The sequence below is a fragment of the Cavia porcellus genome, unplaced genomic scaffold (assembly GCF_034190915.1).
Source record: "Cavia porcellus strain 051 isolate PalLab524CR breed Dunkin Hartley unplaced genomic scaffold, mCavPor4.1 scaffold_27, whole genome shotgun sequence".
Lineage (NCBI taxonomy): Eukaryota > Metazoa > Chordata > Mammalia > Rodentia > Caviidae > Cavia > Cavia porcellus.
Window position 1 is genome coordinate 46,292,946 of NW_026947510.1, and position 16,311 is coordinate 46,309,256.

Genomic DNA, 16,311 nt, shown 5'->3' on the forward strand with positions numbered 1-16,311 from the left:
ATTGCATACTACGGTAACTGAAAATACTGGTTTAATTCTACAGGGAAACAGAATGACAGAAAAGAAAGGAAGCCTGGATAGTCAGACAGGCTGGATATAAATCCTGCTTCAGAGCTGAGGTGAGAAGCATGACGCCTAATAGCTTTGCCTTTCTATTTTAATTATACAGTGGAGGCAGTAAAGTTAATCATCCAGCTTATACTGAGGATGGCATTACTGTGCATAGATTCAGCCAATAGAAGCATCTGGTATTTGACCCAGAGGACTTAGTAATATGCAAGTAGATTGCATGAAGGAAAACTCAATTTATTTAACATTGAATCACTTATTTCTAAGACATGTGAACATTTATATACCTACTGCATAATTGACAGGAGGTTTTTTCAGTTCTTGTCATTTGAAAAGCAGCATCATTTCCAGCTCTTACTGTAGTTGGCAAATATGATCACGTTACCTTTCTTGAGAAAGACTTTAATAAAGGAGATCCTTTTCCATCCCTTAGCTTGTCCTGATAATTTCCCTGATTTCAGGAAATGTTTTCATATGGTTGCACTGTATCAAGTTAAGCACTGACAATAGAATAGGTAGATCAATGCTAGATCCTGATGGACCTGCTATTACGCATAGACTCAAACTCAATGCTAAGGGTTGAATTTAGGTCTTCGAAAGCTCATGTTAAGTTAAAAAGGACATGGAAATACACCAAGATTTTAACAACTGACTCTACAGATTATGACTAGAATCCATGCTTTAGTAGTTCAGTGGAACTTTTAAAGTGGTTCCTCTGTGTTCCCCAAAAACTTGCTTACTCTGCCCAAGTATCTCCAGTCCAGAAGATCTGAGAGCCTCTCAGTCCGGTTCCTCTGGATGATTCTTTGGCGGCGTGACTGTTTGCAAAATCCATAAAGAAACTGAGTCAGCTGATTGCAAGAATCATCTGGAGAGCGGAACCGCCTATCCACAATGTAAATACCTGAAAGGCACAAAAGCCAAAGCACTGGTAAAAATAGGTTTAATCTTAAAATATTCCTCCTATTCTTTATTATATGTATGATTCTATCAAAGAACATATGCACCATCTGCTCCCTGACTTAACTACCACCAGGCTTCATTTTTCTCTTTTCTAAGGCTTTTTAATCTTCTGTGGTCTTCTAATGGCTTAACTATCATAATCAGCCAACCATGTGGATCTTACAAAAAAAAAAGGCTGGGTATCTAGGGATATGTTGGATCAGTGATCCTCCAGGGGCTTCTCTCTAACCAGGATCTCTCAGGGAGGACCTGGATTACTGCTTTTTAGCTTCCTCAAGCCTTCCCACACCCTCTAGTCTGAGAAAAGAGTACAGCGACAATGCAATAGTAAAGGAATTGGCAGCATCCAGGCACACAGTCCACCCTATCCTAATTGTGTCCACGCTATCCTAACTGCTCTTGCCACCAGGAAACACGCACAGATAGAGAGTGATGTGCAAACTTTCTTGCCGTCTTAAACAAGTCAAGGGTTTTACTAGCTTGGCACGAATAGTAATATCAATAATAATATATGTATATATGAAAGCAATACGTATGATACACATATATCAGAATTATACACATATACTTAAATATATAATAATGCATTTGTTTTAAATATAATGACTAACACATGTACTCTAAGACCATGGTGATTATAATATCACTTCCACAAAGTAGAGGGCAAAGGTGAAACCAATGCCATTGGGGGGAAAAATAGGTTAAGGGTCAAGTTTGTCCAGGTGTTGCACTGCTTTTGTGGTCTGACTTTGGGGCAATATCTTTGACATTAATAGCATTCAACTATAGGCCACCTAGCTCAATATACTTTTAATGAAATAAGAAATGCAAAGATTCATTTACTCATCAGGGCAGCTGTAAAGTTAGGCTCTGATAAGACCCTGTGCTCTCTTGGTTAGAGGTTATGTCTCCCCAGATTAGGCTGATGATGAAAACCTCACCATAAGCAGTCGGATCAGCCACATGCTCCTGCATGAAACAACCAAAGCCGGAGAGGTTTGTGGTCACACTGGGGATCCCCATCACAGTGCATTCGGCTGTCAGGACAAAGAGACAAAGGCAGGGTTGGCTTCAGAGCATCTTCATTAGCATGCAAAGGAGAAAACCACCCTAATTGGTTTAGGAATAGCTGTTTACTTTATGCCAGGCAGGGACTGAGATCTTTCCATGTTTGTAAATGCATTTAAATCTGCACAGCAAGCCTATATAGAGATACTGTTGCTATCCCTGGATAAATGGAAGTACAGAGAAATTGAGTAATATGGCCAACTTCACAAAGCCAGAGGAAGAGGTAGAGCAGGGTTTGAACCAGGAACCCAGCTCTGGGATCCTTGCTAGGTGGAATGTCTGTGCTCTCCTGTCTGTTCCTCCAAGTATACATAGGTATGTTTTTGATTTGCTCCAACCTGAGCCTGCAACTCTACTTGGCAAATGGAGGGAGTAGGATAAATATGATTTGGGCATGAGTAGCTTCTTGTCTCATGTCAATCTCCTTGGCTTAAACCTCTGCCAATTTTGTAGATGCTCAAAGAACCAATGAGCTCTTTCAATACTTTCTCATTTTTGGTCCAAATTTGTTTCTTAGAAAACATAGTATATCTCAAAAAGTCTACTGCTCTCAAGGAGGTATCTTTTTTTTGTTTTTGGTTTTTGAGACAGCATCTCAGTGTGCAGTTCAAGATGGCTTCAAACTTGCTATGTAACATAGGCTGGGCTCAAACTAGTCATCCTCATCCTCCTGTCTCAGCCTCCCAAGTGCTGGGATTATAGGCATGTGCTACCACACCTGAGAGAGGTATGCATTTTTTTAAATTTTTATTTAAAGAAAGACTAAACAAAACAGAAAAAGGGTAGAAATAATACATACTTTCAAAGAAAAAATAAAAAGTAAGGAATCACTAACTGATGATTACACATCATCCTCTTACAAATAGTTGTTCAAGTTACAAAAATGAAGCATACAAAGTGGGGATTCAAACAGCAAGACTGCAAACAGTTCTGTCCAACTATCCAACAAAAATTTAGTAATATGGTCATCAATCCTATACATGCAGTCATCCATGCCTTCATTTATGCTAAGATTAAACAAACTAAAGCAGGCTAAAATCACTCTGAACAAAGAATAATAGTATTGCTGGATTTCACATCATGACACTACAGGATCAGCACTGGGTATTGTAGTGTCTCTTTTTCTTCGAAGTAGTTGTTCATTACATCATGCATTATAAGATCAATTCTCGTAAACTGTTTATAGGTTCTATGTATGCATGAGTCTCAACATGTATTTCTATCCTTTCTATATTAGAGGGAGAAACAAAACAAAGCAAGAGAAAATAAAACATATTCCTATAAACACATGAACCAAAAAAGTCATATAAAACCACTGTACAACGTGTTCTACCATGGTTCCTGTGTTGTTTCTTGTTATCTTCAATAGAATTGGCTGTATCATCAGACATAGTATAATTGAATATAGCAGTACCTAATAAAAACATAAGTTTGTAGATAGCGTAAAACTTGAAAAATAGGGGTTGGAGGTTTAGCTCAGTGGCATAAGTGCCTGCCTTGCAAGCAGGCAGTCGTGAGTTTGATCCCCGGTACCAATAAAAAGGAAAAAGACAAAAGAAAACTTGAAAAACAGGTAATAATCAAACAAGAATGGGTATCCTGGTGAAGAGGTATGCATTTTTAATGAAGAGTTTATATCTAAATATTGAATTTCTATTGGTTGTTGATCTGGTGTGGGTACAAAAGTAATCTTTCCCTTATCCATGAAGTAATACAGTATGGACAGTAGCTTCATTTCTTGCTCAAGCATTTCCTCTTGGGTTAGATCTCCAGCTAGAGATCAGTGGTTCTCCAGTTTGGAGGTGTAGTAAAGGGGAAGAAGACAGATGGGAATTACAAATCTCTGTGAGAATCTGATGACAGTTCTGGAATTCCTTCCCAGACAAATTTAATTCACATAACTATGTACACACAATTTTGCCTATAATTTCATTTTCTTTTTCTCTCCTCTATGCTCTGCCCTGCCCTCCTCCTCCTCCTCCTTCTCTTCTTCTTCCTCTTGTCTCTGTCTCTCTCTCTCTCTCTCTGTGTGTGTGTGTGTGTGTGTGTGTGTGTGTGTGTGTGTGTGTCTCCTTTCTTCCATAATAGGGATTGAATTCAGGACTTTCTCACTACCTACATGCCCAATCTTCTTTTTTATTTTTAATTTTGAAGCAGGACTATGCTACATTGCTAAACTAGCTCAGACTGGGTCCAAAGTGGCAATCCTGCCTCAGCCAAACAGAGTGTTGAGATTACAGGTGTTCATCACATCAGCTAGATCTGTACTTTGTTTTTCTTATTAAACTATTATTAATAAACTTTGTAGTAAAGTGCCAGGCGACCATGTAATCCTTAATTAATGAAATAAGCATTTTTATTAGTTTAGCTTTCTTAAAACATTGAGCAGACTTTAATGAATGCTTCCTATAGTAAATTAGATCCAATATCACATATGACTATTCTACAAAGAAATCAGAGCGTTACCTAGTATACAAAAACTAGATTTATGCCACCAGAAGTCTTGCCATTTATGTAACTGCAGGTTGGGTGAGGAATGACAATTCCCTCTGGATAATTTAAAACAGAGTGGTTTATCAATTATGTAGTACTCTATAAATTTCTTTCCTCATCAATAAACCATTTATCTGGTCTTTATCTTAGAACATTAACTGAAGCTTGCCTAACATTTTAGGTTATTCAGTTTAACCTTGTTGTATGGAAAAGCATTTTGGAGGAAAGGCAAAGAATGTTAGCTGCATGACATTCTTTTCACACAGTAGAAATGAATCGTCACATGCCTCAGTCATTCATACATTTGGACTTTTTCCTCCTCTATCTGTGATAGGTCTTATAGTAAATTGAATTGCTTCCTAAGAATAGTAGAAGCAAGTTTCAATAACATTGTGTTAAGTTCACTGGTGAACTATTTTCTTCAGTACTCTACTGAATGAGCTAAGAGGCTTATGCAAACACTTCATAAGAAGCCAGCACTGTAAGAAAAGTTAAACCGATGCCAGTGACAAATTTTTGAGCTACAAGAGAGTGGTTCAAAATCAAGAAGCGTTAGCTACATTTTTCATGGTATGTTTCAAGAACATGGTAGTAATCCTTTGTTGAAAATTTTTAAGATTTTCATAATTGCTGGCAAATTAGCTTGGTGGAACCTAAAAAGAGTAGAATAGCACTAGAATAGAATTAATATAGGCAGAGAGTGAAAACTCTAAAATCCTATCTTTATGGGATTGTAAATTCTTTATTTAAATTCTAGGGGAAGAATGCACATATAAGAAAGTTGTTTATTTTATCCCTTGTGTTCTGTTCTGTTGTTTGTTTGTTTGACAATCCTGCTATATTTTCCAGGCTGGTCTCCAGAGAGCATCCCAGCGCAGTCTACCATAGCTGGGGTTACAGTCAGCCCCCCTTAAAGGGCTACTTCTTTCCTTTCTTCGTTCCACCTATTACCCCCTTACCTTGGCCTCTGCTGCCCCTTACTGGAGTTTCTGCTCATCAATGGCTTCCAGATGTAAAAAGCAAAATTTAGTCTCTTAATTATCAATAACAAATGTTTTCTGAACCTTTTCTTTTATTGTCTTAAAAGGAATTGTATCTAAATGAGGATGACTATCTCTGATTATCAATAAGAGACAGGGAAAGTCATTTTTTATCCTTTATCATTGCCACGCAGTTAAAGTATTTGTTTCCCTTTTAATTGGTCATTTCAGCATTAATGCATAGTCCTTGTTCTTGATCACAACTGTGCTGCTAAAAGCCAGAAAGGACAAACAAAAAGTGGACCTGAGAATACACCATCTCTAAAAAAGAAAGGGAAATGGGGAGAATAAGCTCTAAAAGGGAACGATGTCGTTAATGATGATATCTACCTTTAACTGCCTTTTTTCTTAACAGCACCCTTTTTTAGGGGGACACATGTGAAAACAATTTTTTACTGTATTTTTTATGCTAATTGCTTCTTTAAACATGTGGCTGTATTACTCATTACAAATAAATACATCTGTTAATTTTTTAAAAAATGTATCTTCTGGAATAAATTTTCAAGGACTATATTCCTGGGTTATTATTTCTCATATTACTCGCAGCTAACTTCTCCTCATTAGTGCATGGGTTGGGTGGAGATAACTAACTAATATGCAACCTTAAGAAAACATTGTTTTTTTTCTTTGCAATCCCATGAAGCAATAAATCACACTGTGGTGTACTTGTATAATTTTGTCCTGATGCTTAGTATCTACAAATCATAAAATTGACCCCTGAGATAGAGCCAACCAAAAAAACTGAAAAATCAAAACCTTAGTATGTACTACCTATCAATTTAATGCTATACATATCCATGTGATATAGTATACTACTTACTCCATAGTTGATATTTTTCATTTTCTTTTTCTTTTTTTTTTGTCTTTTTTGAGACAGGGTCTCACTATGCAGTTCAGGCTGGCCTTGACATAGTTGATATTTTTCACATACCTGGAGTATAACCCCAGGGTTCATAGTATGATGGGAACACACCAAGATGACAACCTCGGACGAACTCTTCATAATCCATCGGCAACAGAGGGCTGGTGGAGGATAGAAATTCTGGGTGCAAAATTATCTAAAAAGACAAATTCTAATGAGAAAAAGAAGGAAGTAAAGCAAAAAGTCCCCTACATTTGGTTATTTTACTGCTTTAAGAATACTTGTGTTCTGTATTTGATAGGGAGAGGAAGAGATAAGAAAAAAAAAGAAAAAGAAAAAAAGATTTGGTCTCTTTTCCTTCTCACTTTACTTATTCTTTGGTATTGGGGATCAAATTCACAACCTCATGCTTCCAGGCAGGTGCTTGCACCGCTGAGCTACACTTCTAGCTCATTCTAGTTACTCCTTAAATAAAAGTACGCTCTGCAGTCTTAGCTTTCCTTCTGGCGTACAAGAGGGCCCACTTTTGCTATCCCACAGAACAGTGTCTTCTAATCTTGCCTTGAGCAGCAACAAAGGTTATATTTTGTTCTCGACTGATGACTTGTCTTACTTATTAATTTATCCAAGTTGTGCAGAAAGGGGGCAAGCTATGCATGTAATAGACCGCTGTGTCATACCCTGAGCCTGAGTTGACCAAATGAAATGGAACTAAAGGACAGGGAAGATGTTCTCGTAGTCCTGTCTAGATTCAGTCACACATCCAAGCTGTCACCCTCTCACCTAAGATGCCTTTGCTTCTGTTTCATGACATTCTCTATTCAACACAGCCAAGTGACCCTTTAAAAATGTTGGTCACAGACAGATGTAGTGGTGCACACCTATAATCCCAGTACTCTGGGAAGCTGAGGCAGAAAGATTGTAAGTTCAACCTCAGCCTGGACAACTCAATGACCTAGACAGACTTGTGAAAAATAAATAAGGGGCTAGGAATGTAGCTCAGTGCAAAAGCCCTGGGGTCAATCCCCACCTTGTTCAAAATTCCATTCTATTTGAAGTAAAAGGCAGTAAATTTATGCTGACCAGTACGCAATGGTGTGCTGGTGTTTAAAAATTGAAAACCAATGTTTACATGGGTATTTGTATATAAGTGCATTCTAGGTTTTAATCATAAGTTATTCTTAGTGTATTACCCCAAGTAATAAAAAAGTACACATATCAACCTGCACACTTCATCACACACACTGTGTAGTCCTGGCGCCAGGCTGGCTCTGACTTTCTGCTTCAGGCAGTGTGACCGCTGTGTGCCCTTTCGTCACCTGCCTAAGTGCTGACACCTCTCTGGATTACCTGTACACCCCTCCCACTCTGGTACCTGTGCAGGCTCCACTCAATAGCTGTAGAAGCAAATTGTTCTAGAAGGAAAGAGAGAGGAAAAGGCAGAGAACAACGAACAGGGGCACTGCACTTTTCATGCTCTGTTCACAGAATAAGAATATTTATTCTTCCAAAGCGATTACTTTGAAGAACACCCCTAATTTGGAGACGTACCAATAATCATAACACTTTTATATAACACTGAATATATCATAAACAGTTTTCACATACAGTAGCTCATTTCATCCTAACAACACTGTGAGATGAAATGAATGGGTATTCTTATTATCCTAATTTTAGAATTTTGGAAATAAAGAAACCAAGGCAGAGCAGGGCCATTGGTTTATTAATTTTAAATTGACTTTATTATTTTATAATCATATCACATGCCAGGAATTAAAATAAAGAAATACTCAGAAGTCTTCATTTTAATGGAGAATTTTGACTCATTGATCTACGAAGATCTTGACTCTCAGTGGATCATAGGAGCTTGTTAAACTGAGGAAGAAATAAAATTGTACAACACATGCAAAATGTTCAAAGCCAGTACCTAAGACGGATGGTTTCTTCAGGCATGAGAGTTACAAAATGGCAAAGCAAATGGATAAGCTATTTTCTTCCACAAAATATGATTTGAGTTCCTGGTAGATGCAAAGTAATGCACTAGAAAAAGAGACAGCCTGCAAATACTGTATTGAGCAAAAGTGAAATCTGCTACCCAAGGGTTCTGCTCTCTTGGCAAAGAATCAGAAAGAAGGACTGGAAAATTATTGTACCTATTTCAGCATTTCCAGTTTAGAGAAAAGTTGCCCTCTCCACAGTCCTATTTTGTAACCCAAAACATCATGGCTCATTTGTTTTGTCCCCAAACAGTGTAGCCGCATGACTCAACCTAAGAACAGCCACCTGCAGAAGCCAAGGGCAGAGGAAGGGATTCTAGAGGTCAGTGGAAGGTTGTAGAAAGGATTAGGTGAGATTTTATAAACAAAGGATGCCACACGTGGCTCACAACAACCTTTTAGCAAGAAAAACAAAACCAAACAAATAAAAACTCCACTGGCTTTTTATTTATCTCAGAGAGAGGTGAGGTTCCAGGAAGCTGATTTATTTTCAGAGTAGTAGCCCAACCTACTCTGAAAATAGAGTACAAACAGAATTAGAGGCAGGGATGTGAAGTAAGACAGTGTGATTATGAAATAGCTCAGATCTCCTACAAGGGTCCTGGCCCCAGAGATCTTGATTGACAGCTGCAGCTGCCTGTTCCCCTCAGCCTATAGCCTGGCAGAGACACAAGTGCTGATCCATTTCTGCCTGCTGGGTGATTTCTCTGGTGGGCAATTCTTGTTTGTGAAAGCCCTAATGCTGTTAATAGTTATCTCTATTAAAACCACTGAGTTCATTGCTCATAGAATGAGATCCCCTGGTAGTTGCCACTTGGAAATTTCTTTGTTAAATAGAAGGTATACATACATGAAGGTATACTGAAAAGAAGCATTTCTAAATACAGAAAAAAATAGTGTGTACTAACACTGATATATTTAAAATAAGTCAAAAATAAGCCGTTTTCCATACATGGATATGCAAAACACAATAATAAGCCCCTTTCACGTTCAGAAAGAAAGCATTATAAAATAATGGTGAATTTGTGTTAGTAGCAGATAATGCTACAAAGTCGTCATTTGTATTTTTGTGTGTACACGTGTGTCTGTGTGTGCATGCATGTATATGCTTGTGAGTGGTTTAGGTCCATTAACTTACAAGAGTTAGTACTGGTCCTGTACCTCTGCTCCTCCCCTTTGTGTATCACTGTTAGTCTGCTGTTTTTAGTGTACTTTTTGGTAACTAGTTTGCTAACTAATTTTGATTAATTCTAGTTTTTCATGAAATACATTTAACTTTCCTTTCAGCAAAGGAAAAAGAAAAAAGAAAGAGAGGAACCAAGGCAGGGAAGGAAAGAAGGAAAGACAGACTGAGACATTTTTGAAATTGGGCTATAGTTTATGGATCTTCCTGGCTCATTCGGTCTGCCCCCCTATGTGGGTGGCTGATTGTATCTGCCGTCTGCTCTTGCTTTCTCCCACGGCTTCCCAGGCATTTCCTCTAATGAGCCTTTTGCGTATCTAACCTGTCTGCACATCTGCTTCGGAGAGGACCCTATCCGAGGCTACATTATGCTTCAAAGAACTCACAGCCTTTCTAAACATATGGGCACATAAAATTCTTGAAAAACAATTTACTGGATAATTTATATAATTGCAGTAGATATACAATGCCTTGGGAATGTGGATGAGGAAACAACTGTTCTGTCTGGCATAGAGTAACGTTTTAGGGAAAGGAGCCAGGGAGACATGACTTGCTGGTTGAATCTCAAAGACATTGTTAGAATGAATGAGATATGAGAATTTCACAAACAAATAATATCATCAACCAATACAATGGTGTTGAGTGTTAATATGTTTAGGAGGTACTTGTCCATTCCTGAAAAATTGTTTCACTGATACAAAAAAAAAAAAAAAAAAAAAAAAAAAATTTAAGGCTGGGGCATGGCTCAGTGGTAAGCTGTTTGCTTAACATGTGTGAGACCCTAGGCTTGGTCCTGAGCACTGCAAAGTGAGAGAAGGAAGGAGAACAAATTAAATACAGGTTGGCAAAGCACTTTCTGTTCAGTGCTCCCAATTGCAGGGAATCTTTCAGCCACAGTTTTCCCAAGAGTGACAAAAGCATGGATCATTGTCAGGGTCGTGACCTGTCATCCTTTCTTCACCCTCCCAAAATCATCCTTCTCATCTCTACTTCTTGTCCATGGCTTGTACTGATGTGCAGACTTCACACAGGTCCTCACTGGAGGAACCCCAGAATTAGACATGGGTGTGACATACAAGGAGCTGCAGAAAACAGAAATGTACAGAAAAATAAGAATCTATCTTTGTCTCTACCTTTCTATGAAAAAAAAATGGAGAAAGATAGATCAGATGAGCTATGTGCTAGCAAGGACAAGTTAGTAATGACACATTCCACAGACAGATGTCTCTATGACTCCAGTCTGATGGGAAAAATATGTAAAGGATGGAGCATCTGTGACAGAAGTAGTCTACTTTTCTAGAAATGTGCTTTCTTGCTGTGGGAGGTGGGTTAAGGGTGAAAATTTGCACATACAGGAGCACAAACAAGAAATGGAAAAGCACTCACAGGCGCATGCCACAGGACAGTACATGTGAATGTGTAAGTATGTCTGACATGGCATGAGACCTTGTGTAAACTGCTTCGCTGTATCGTGAGCCTTTTCCACCATTATGAAAATTTCTTCTACCTTGAGTTCTGAAATACTTTCCTAATTTTCTGCTTTTTTCTTTTCCTAGGCTTTCTAACCTTTCCTGAAATCTTGAGGGTTCCTTAAATAAACATTTTTTTCACTAATTCCACCCATTTTCAAGGATTTCTCTTGTTTCCATCATAAGCCATGTGTCAGTAACTTCCCCTTGCAATTGCCATTTGAGGCCCAAACCTGTTTCTAAGTTTGTATTGTAAATCTCAGGTTGGGCATCTCACATGTCACTCAAACGAAATCTAACAAAAACTGAACTCAGTTCATGACATTACCTTCAAACCAGCCTCTCTAGTCTTCCTTTAGTTTTTAGAAAGCATTGGTTACATCCTCAAGGCAGAAAATGATTATATTTGACTTCTCCCTGTTTCTCACTACTGGTGTCCACTGGTGTTATGGCTTATACCTAAATGTTCTCCCAAAGCCTCATGTATTCATAGGTGAAGTTTTCAGAGGTGGCTGATCTAGAGTGTGTGAATATGGATTAAGGAAGTAAGATAACTAAATTAGTCCATTGATCGGTTTAGCACAGTAATGGGAAGGCCCACTCTGGGGTGTGTGGCACCAACCAATTGGCTTATCGCCTGAATGAATTAAAAGGGAAAGGGAGGCTCAATGCTGCTGTTTGCTGTGTCTTGCCTGTTACACCATGAACTGTTTCTCTGCCATGTTCCTCTGCCGCATGACCCTGCCTCAGAACCCGCTGACCACGGACTAAAACTTGTACAAACTGTAAACTAAGATAAAACTTTTACTCCTTTAACTTTTGAGTGTTGGATATTGAGTCTCAGCAATGAGAAAAATAACCAAGACAGAATCTAAGAATATATCACTTTTTTCAAAACATCTTACAGCAAACAATAAGAAAGGCAGGAACATTTAAACATCAGAAGGAGAGAGGGTTAAGACAAAATTTGCCTTCCAGTGTGGAGAAATTTAAGAAACATTTGTAGAAAGCAAACAAAAGGCTAATTCTAAGGAAGAAATCTTCAATATTAGAAAGTATAGCAGCTGGCCATGGTAGTGCATCCCTAGGATCCTAACATCCTAGAAGACTGAAGCGGGAAGAGCACAAATTTGAGTCCAGCCTAAGCAACTTGATGATTTAGTGCAACCTTGTCTTTAAAAGAGGGCTGGGAACACAGCTCACTCTGAAGGCTCTGTGTTCAGTCTCCACTATGATAGAGGGAAGGGAAGGGAAGGGAAGGGAAGGGAAGGGAAGGGAAGGGAAGGGAAGGGAAGAGAGCTAGAGATATAGTTAAATGATAAAATACCTGCTTATCATGTAGGATGCCCTCAATTTAGTTCCCAGCACCCAAAACAAAATCAAAATTTAAAACTGGAAAGGGAAGAGAATAGATAGAGCACATTTCCTAAGGTTACAAGAGTGAATGAAATGTTGAAAATGGAGGGAAACAAAGTCATAATCTTTATTTGAGGCCACTGTGAGAGGTCCTGAAGAAGCTTATAATTTATTGAATCCTCAAGACAATCATCTGCTAAAAGTGAAAGGAAAAAAGAATTGGGGGCTTTGAAAAGATTGGTAACAGCCTGTAATGATTTGCTCATAAACACAGATGGGCGGAAGTGAGCAAAGTTAAGTCATGTTCTGTTTCTGTGCTGTCCTCTGGCGTCTGCATCAGGTACCAGGTCTGGCACAGAGCCGGCTTGGTAAATATCATGAGATTAAACTCCACAACGGAGAAACAAGTTGATTCATGTAAATACTCTGAGCAAATAATTCTGTGCTTAGTTGTGGTCGAAACTCAAGAGTAAAAGAATTCACTGATTGGCAGAAAATTAGATAAAAATATCCTGTAAAACTGGAGGCTTTTTCATATTATTGTCTTAGACTGAATTGTATCAGGAAGAAGTAAACATACTTCCAATTAGTACTATATTCATCAATGTGATTCTTAGACTGTATTTGTATCATTAAAAATTAGGTGATTTTTTAATGCTTATTGATACCATCGTACAATGAAAACAAAGATTAGGGTTATAACTCAAAGCCATGGGTATAATTCAGTTTTCAAGAATGATCTAAAATATTTGTTATACTCTAAGTACCTAAAACAAGAAACAACTAATTTTCTATAGAAATGCTTTAGATATTTCTGGTAGATGTTGAATGACACATTCCATGACACATGCTAAGTCATTTGGAAGTACCCTTCATACCCAATTAGCTCTACCTTGACTCTGTCTGAGCGGCTGTTGAAAAGCCCGAGCCTTCGAATGGTGCTGAGGATGGGATCTGTGGAGTCATCGATCATGTTATGAGTTGTCACAGGTGGCAGAGAATGTCTCTGAAGACACGGAAGGAAGAAACTGTCAGTCGTGGAAGGCATTAACAAGCGTGACTAATTTCAACAACAAACCATTGACATTTGAGGCAACCTTTAGGTGCTCAGTCTTGTAAGATGACGAGGTGGTGATGACTAAGTTTCGTGTGTATTTCAGAGGAAGATAATTTCTTCCAGAACTTTCTGCACAGACTGTGTACACATTAAAGCTGTTTCTTTTACCCACACCCACTATAGCAAAGGCCAGACTTTCTGACTGCCTCTGAGATTTATCTGGAATCTGAGGGTGTTTGCAGTCTTACTCAGGATGAGCTTCTCCGGAGTCCTCTACCACAGCTGTTCTTTGGTTCCTGGTATCTCACTCTTAGGCTTTGGGAGCAAGCCTGAAACATTTGTTTTACCTCTTTTTGCCACAATTCCGTTCAACTGAGAATATTTGCATTTTTCCTACTCTGACAAATAATATGCCTTTGGAAAAATTTAGTGGTTTTTGGTTATTGCATGCACAGTTTTTCAGCTGAACACATTAGGTACAAAGGAATTTTGTTAAGTGGATACAAGAACCAATTTCACAATTTTAAAAGACTTTTTATTGTTCTTCCCATTTTACTTTTATTAATACATGTTGTGTTATATAATGAATGCATTCATTGTGGGGAGCTGGTACATGTACATGTCGTATCTTAATCCTTATTACTTCTTCTTCCCCTTCCCATCTTGTTCCTCCCATCTTCCCCTTCCCTTGATCTGCTCCCCACCTACATGTCATCTACTCTGTTTCCTATCACTTATCTTTGATTTTGCTCTGAAATTACTTATACTTTGGATAGCTCATAAAAGAAAAACCATACAATACTTAAACCGTGTCTGATTTATTTCACTAGAAATTAGGTCTCATTTCACTAGAATTATGGAATCAAGGTGCATCAACTTTCCTATACATGACTCAAGTTTTCCCTCTTCATAGCTGAGTAGCACTCCATTCTCTCTATATATACCACATTTTCTTTATTTAGGCCTTTTTTTTAGGTACCAAGAACCAAGCTCAGGGCCCCACACTTGCCAGGCAGACTCTTCACTACAAAACTACATGCCCAGCCCCACATTTTTTTTGTTTAGAAAGAAGCTCACAAAACTACTCATAAAAAAACATACAAAGTCATTACTAAAGTTGATTCTCAGGTCTACAAACATCCCTAATTGGCATAATAATCTTAGATTAATTTTAATAATTATGAGAAATGGTGGATATTTTTTTATTTTACCTGAGTTGAAAAGATAGCTCTTTTCATAATTGTCAGGTCATCTCGATCCAAAATATTATTCATGTCAGGAATTTCTCCTCTATGAAAAAAATAATATTAATAATAAAAATAGAAACAATTGGTGGCAATCCAGTGCTAAGAACCAGATATATCTGTTCTACATTTTATTTATTTTTAAAATGTTATTATGTATCAAGTAAAGATAGTAATGTAGATTTCACATAAGTATATATTATATAATATTACATATAAATCATTTATGTTTTGAGTTGGAGACTCTCTCAGAAATATTAACCAGTAGTGATTCCTCCCTAACTTAAAGCTTGCATAGTCAAATTTGTTTTCCTGCATATAAACTATTTTCTGGTATTTTTCCAATAAAAGATAAAACATTGCTTACATGACATATTACATCTCCAAGAGCTCTTAATTTCTTCATATTTGGAACAAAATACATACATGACAGTATCTAAATCATGACATCTGAAATATTAAGCCTTCCAAGCCCCTACCTTAACAATCCATCATAGAGTTTCTTTCCAAACTTTTCCTTCATCGAATGTACAGTGTCCCTGTTTGAAATAGAATGATTTCTAATTTAGGTGGTATCATAATTTTTTTATTTTCCTTTGTCATAACAATGCAGTTGCTTCATCAGCATTCTTTGAAATTACAGATCCTCTTTAGAGATCTTCTTTTATGTTCGACAATTCAGCTTGAGTAAGGAACTACAGAGCCTTGGAAACAGAACCCTGTGACCAGCACAGAGAGCTTAAATGTCTTCTACTTGATCATAACTGAGGGATGGTTGAGAGATGGAAGAACAGGGGCTGGAGATGCAGATACATCTGGTTTAGGAACGGGTTGATAATTACTGATTCTAAGTTGAATATAGAGGGAATCATTATACATGGAGTCTAAATATCCATGATAAAAAGTTTCAGACATATTCAACCCATCTTTAAAGATTTCTGCTGAGGTTTGCTCCTTCCACGGTTGCTCATTTCCAAGTTTTTCTAATAAGACCTGTGATGGTATAGGCCATGAGAGCATCTGACATAAGGGCAAGATGAGGAGAGAACCAAGTAGGATTAATAATCTTAAGAAAAAGAAGTTCCAGGTGAACTCTCAGAGATGACGCAGTAAAGGACAAATCCCTTTACATTCACTGCCAAGGAATGTTCATAGGACTTGAGATTACCACAGCTGCTTCCGCACGGCCTGTCCTTTCAGGGTTTCCACGTTGAAATTGTTTGTCTTGGCAGGCATAATGAAAAACACCACCGCGGTGACGCTGCTTTTGTGCATCTGAGGAGAGATTAGAAAACACAACAGAGTCAGCTGTCAGAGATTAAGAACACGTGTGACGGACAGACCTTAAACTTTGAAAAATCCTGTTTTGAAATGTTGTTAGGAAGAAAAAGCTACTTATTTATAATTGACAGAAAAATTTCTCTTCTTCTCAAGACTTTTCCAGGAATTTTTATTTAAATCTCGCTTGCCATCAAGATTTCACAGTTAACAGATTGAAAATTCAGGAGCA

The 16,311-nt window shown here is 37.9% G+C and overlaps 1 protein-coding gene across 1 annotated transcript in view; it reads right to left on the reverse strand.

Annotated features, from left to right (window-relative positions):
- Gys2 (glycogen synthase 2) overlaps positions 1-16,311 on the reverse strand; it is a 57,718-nt gene that overhangs the window by 5,402 nt on the left and 36,005 nt on the right. The window contains exons 8-14 of the mRNA XM_063238337.1: positions 15,970-16,076; positions 15,281-15,340; positions 14,769-14,847; positions 13,393-13,506; positions 6,565-6,691; positions 1,974-2,069; positions 810-973 (exon numbers count right to left, since the gene is read on the reverse strand). Coding sequence (XP_063094407.1) covers positions 810-973; positions 1,974-2,069; positions 6,565-6,691; positions 13,393-13,506; positions 14,769-14,847; positions 15,281-15,340; positions 15,970-16,076 — 747 coding nt within the window. The remainder of the gene's footprint in view (positions 1-809; positions 974-1,973; positions 2,070-6,564; positions 6,692-13,392; positions 13,507-14,768; positions 14,848-15,280; positions 15,341-15,969; positions 16,077-16,311) is intronic.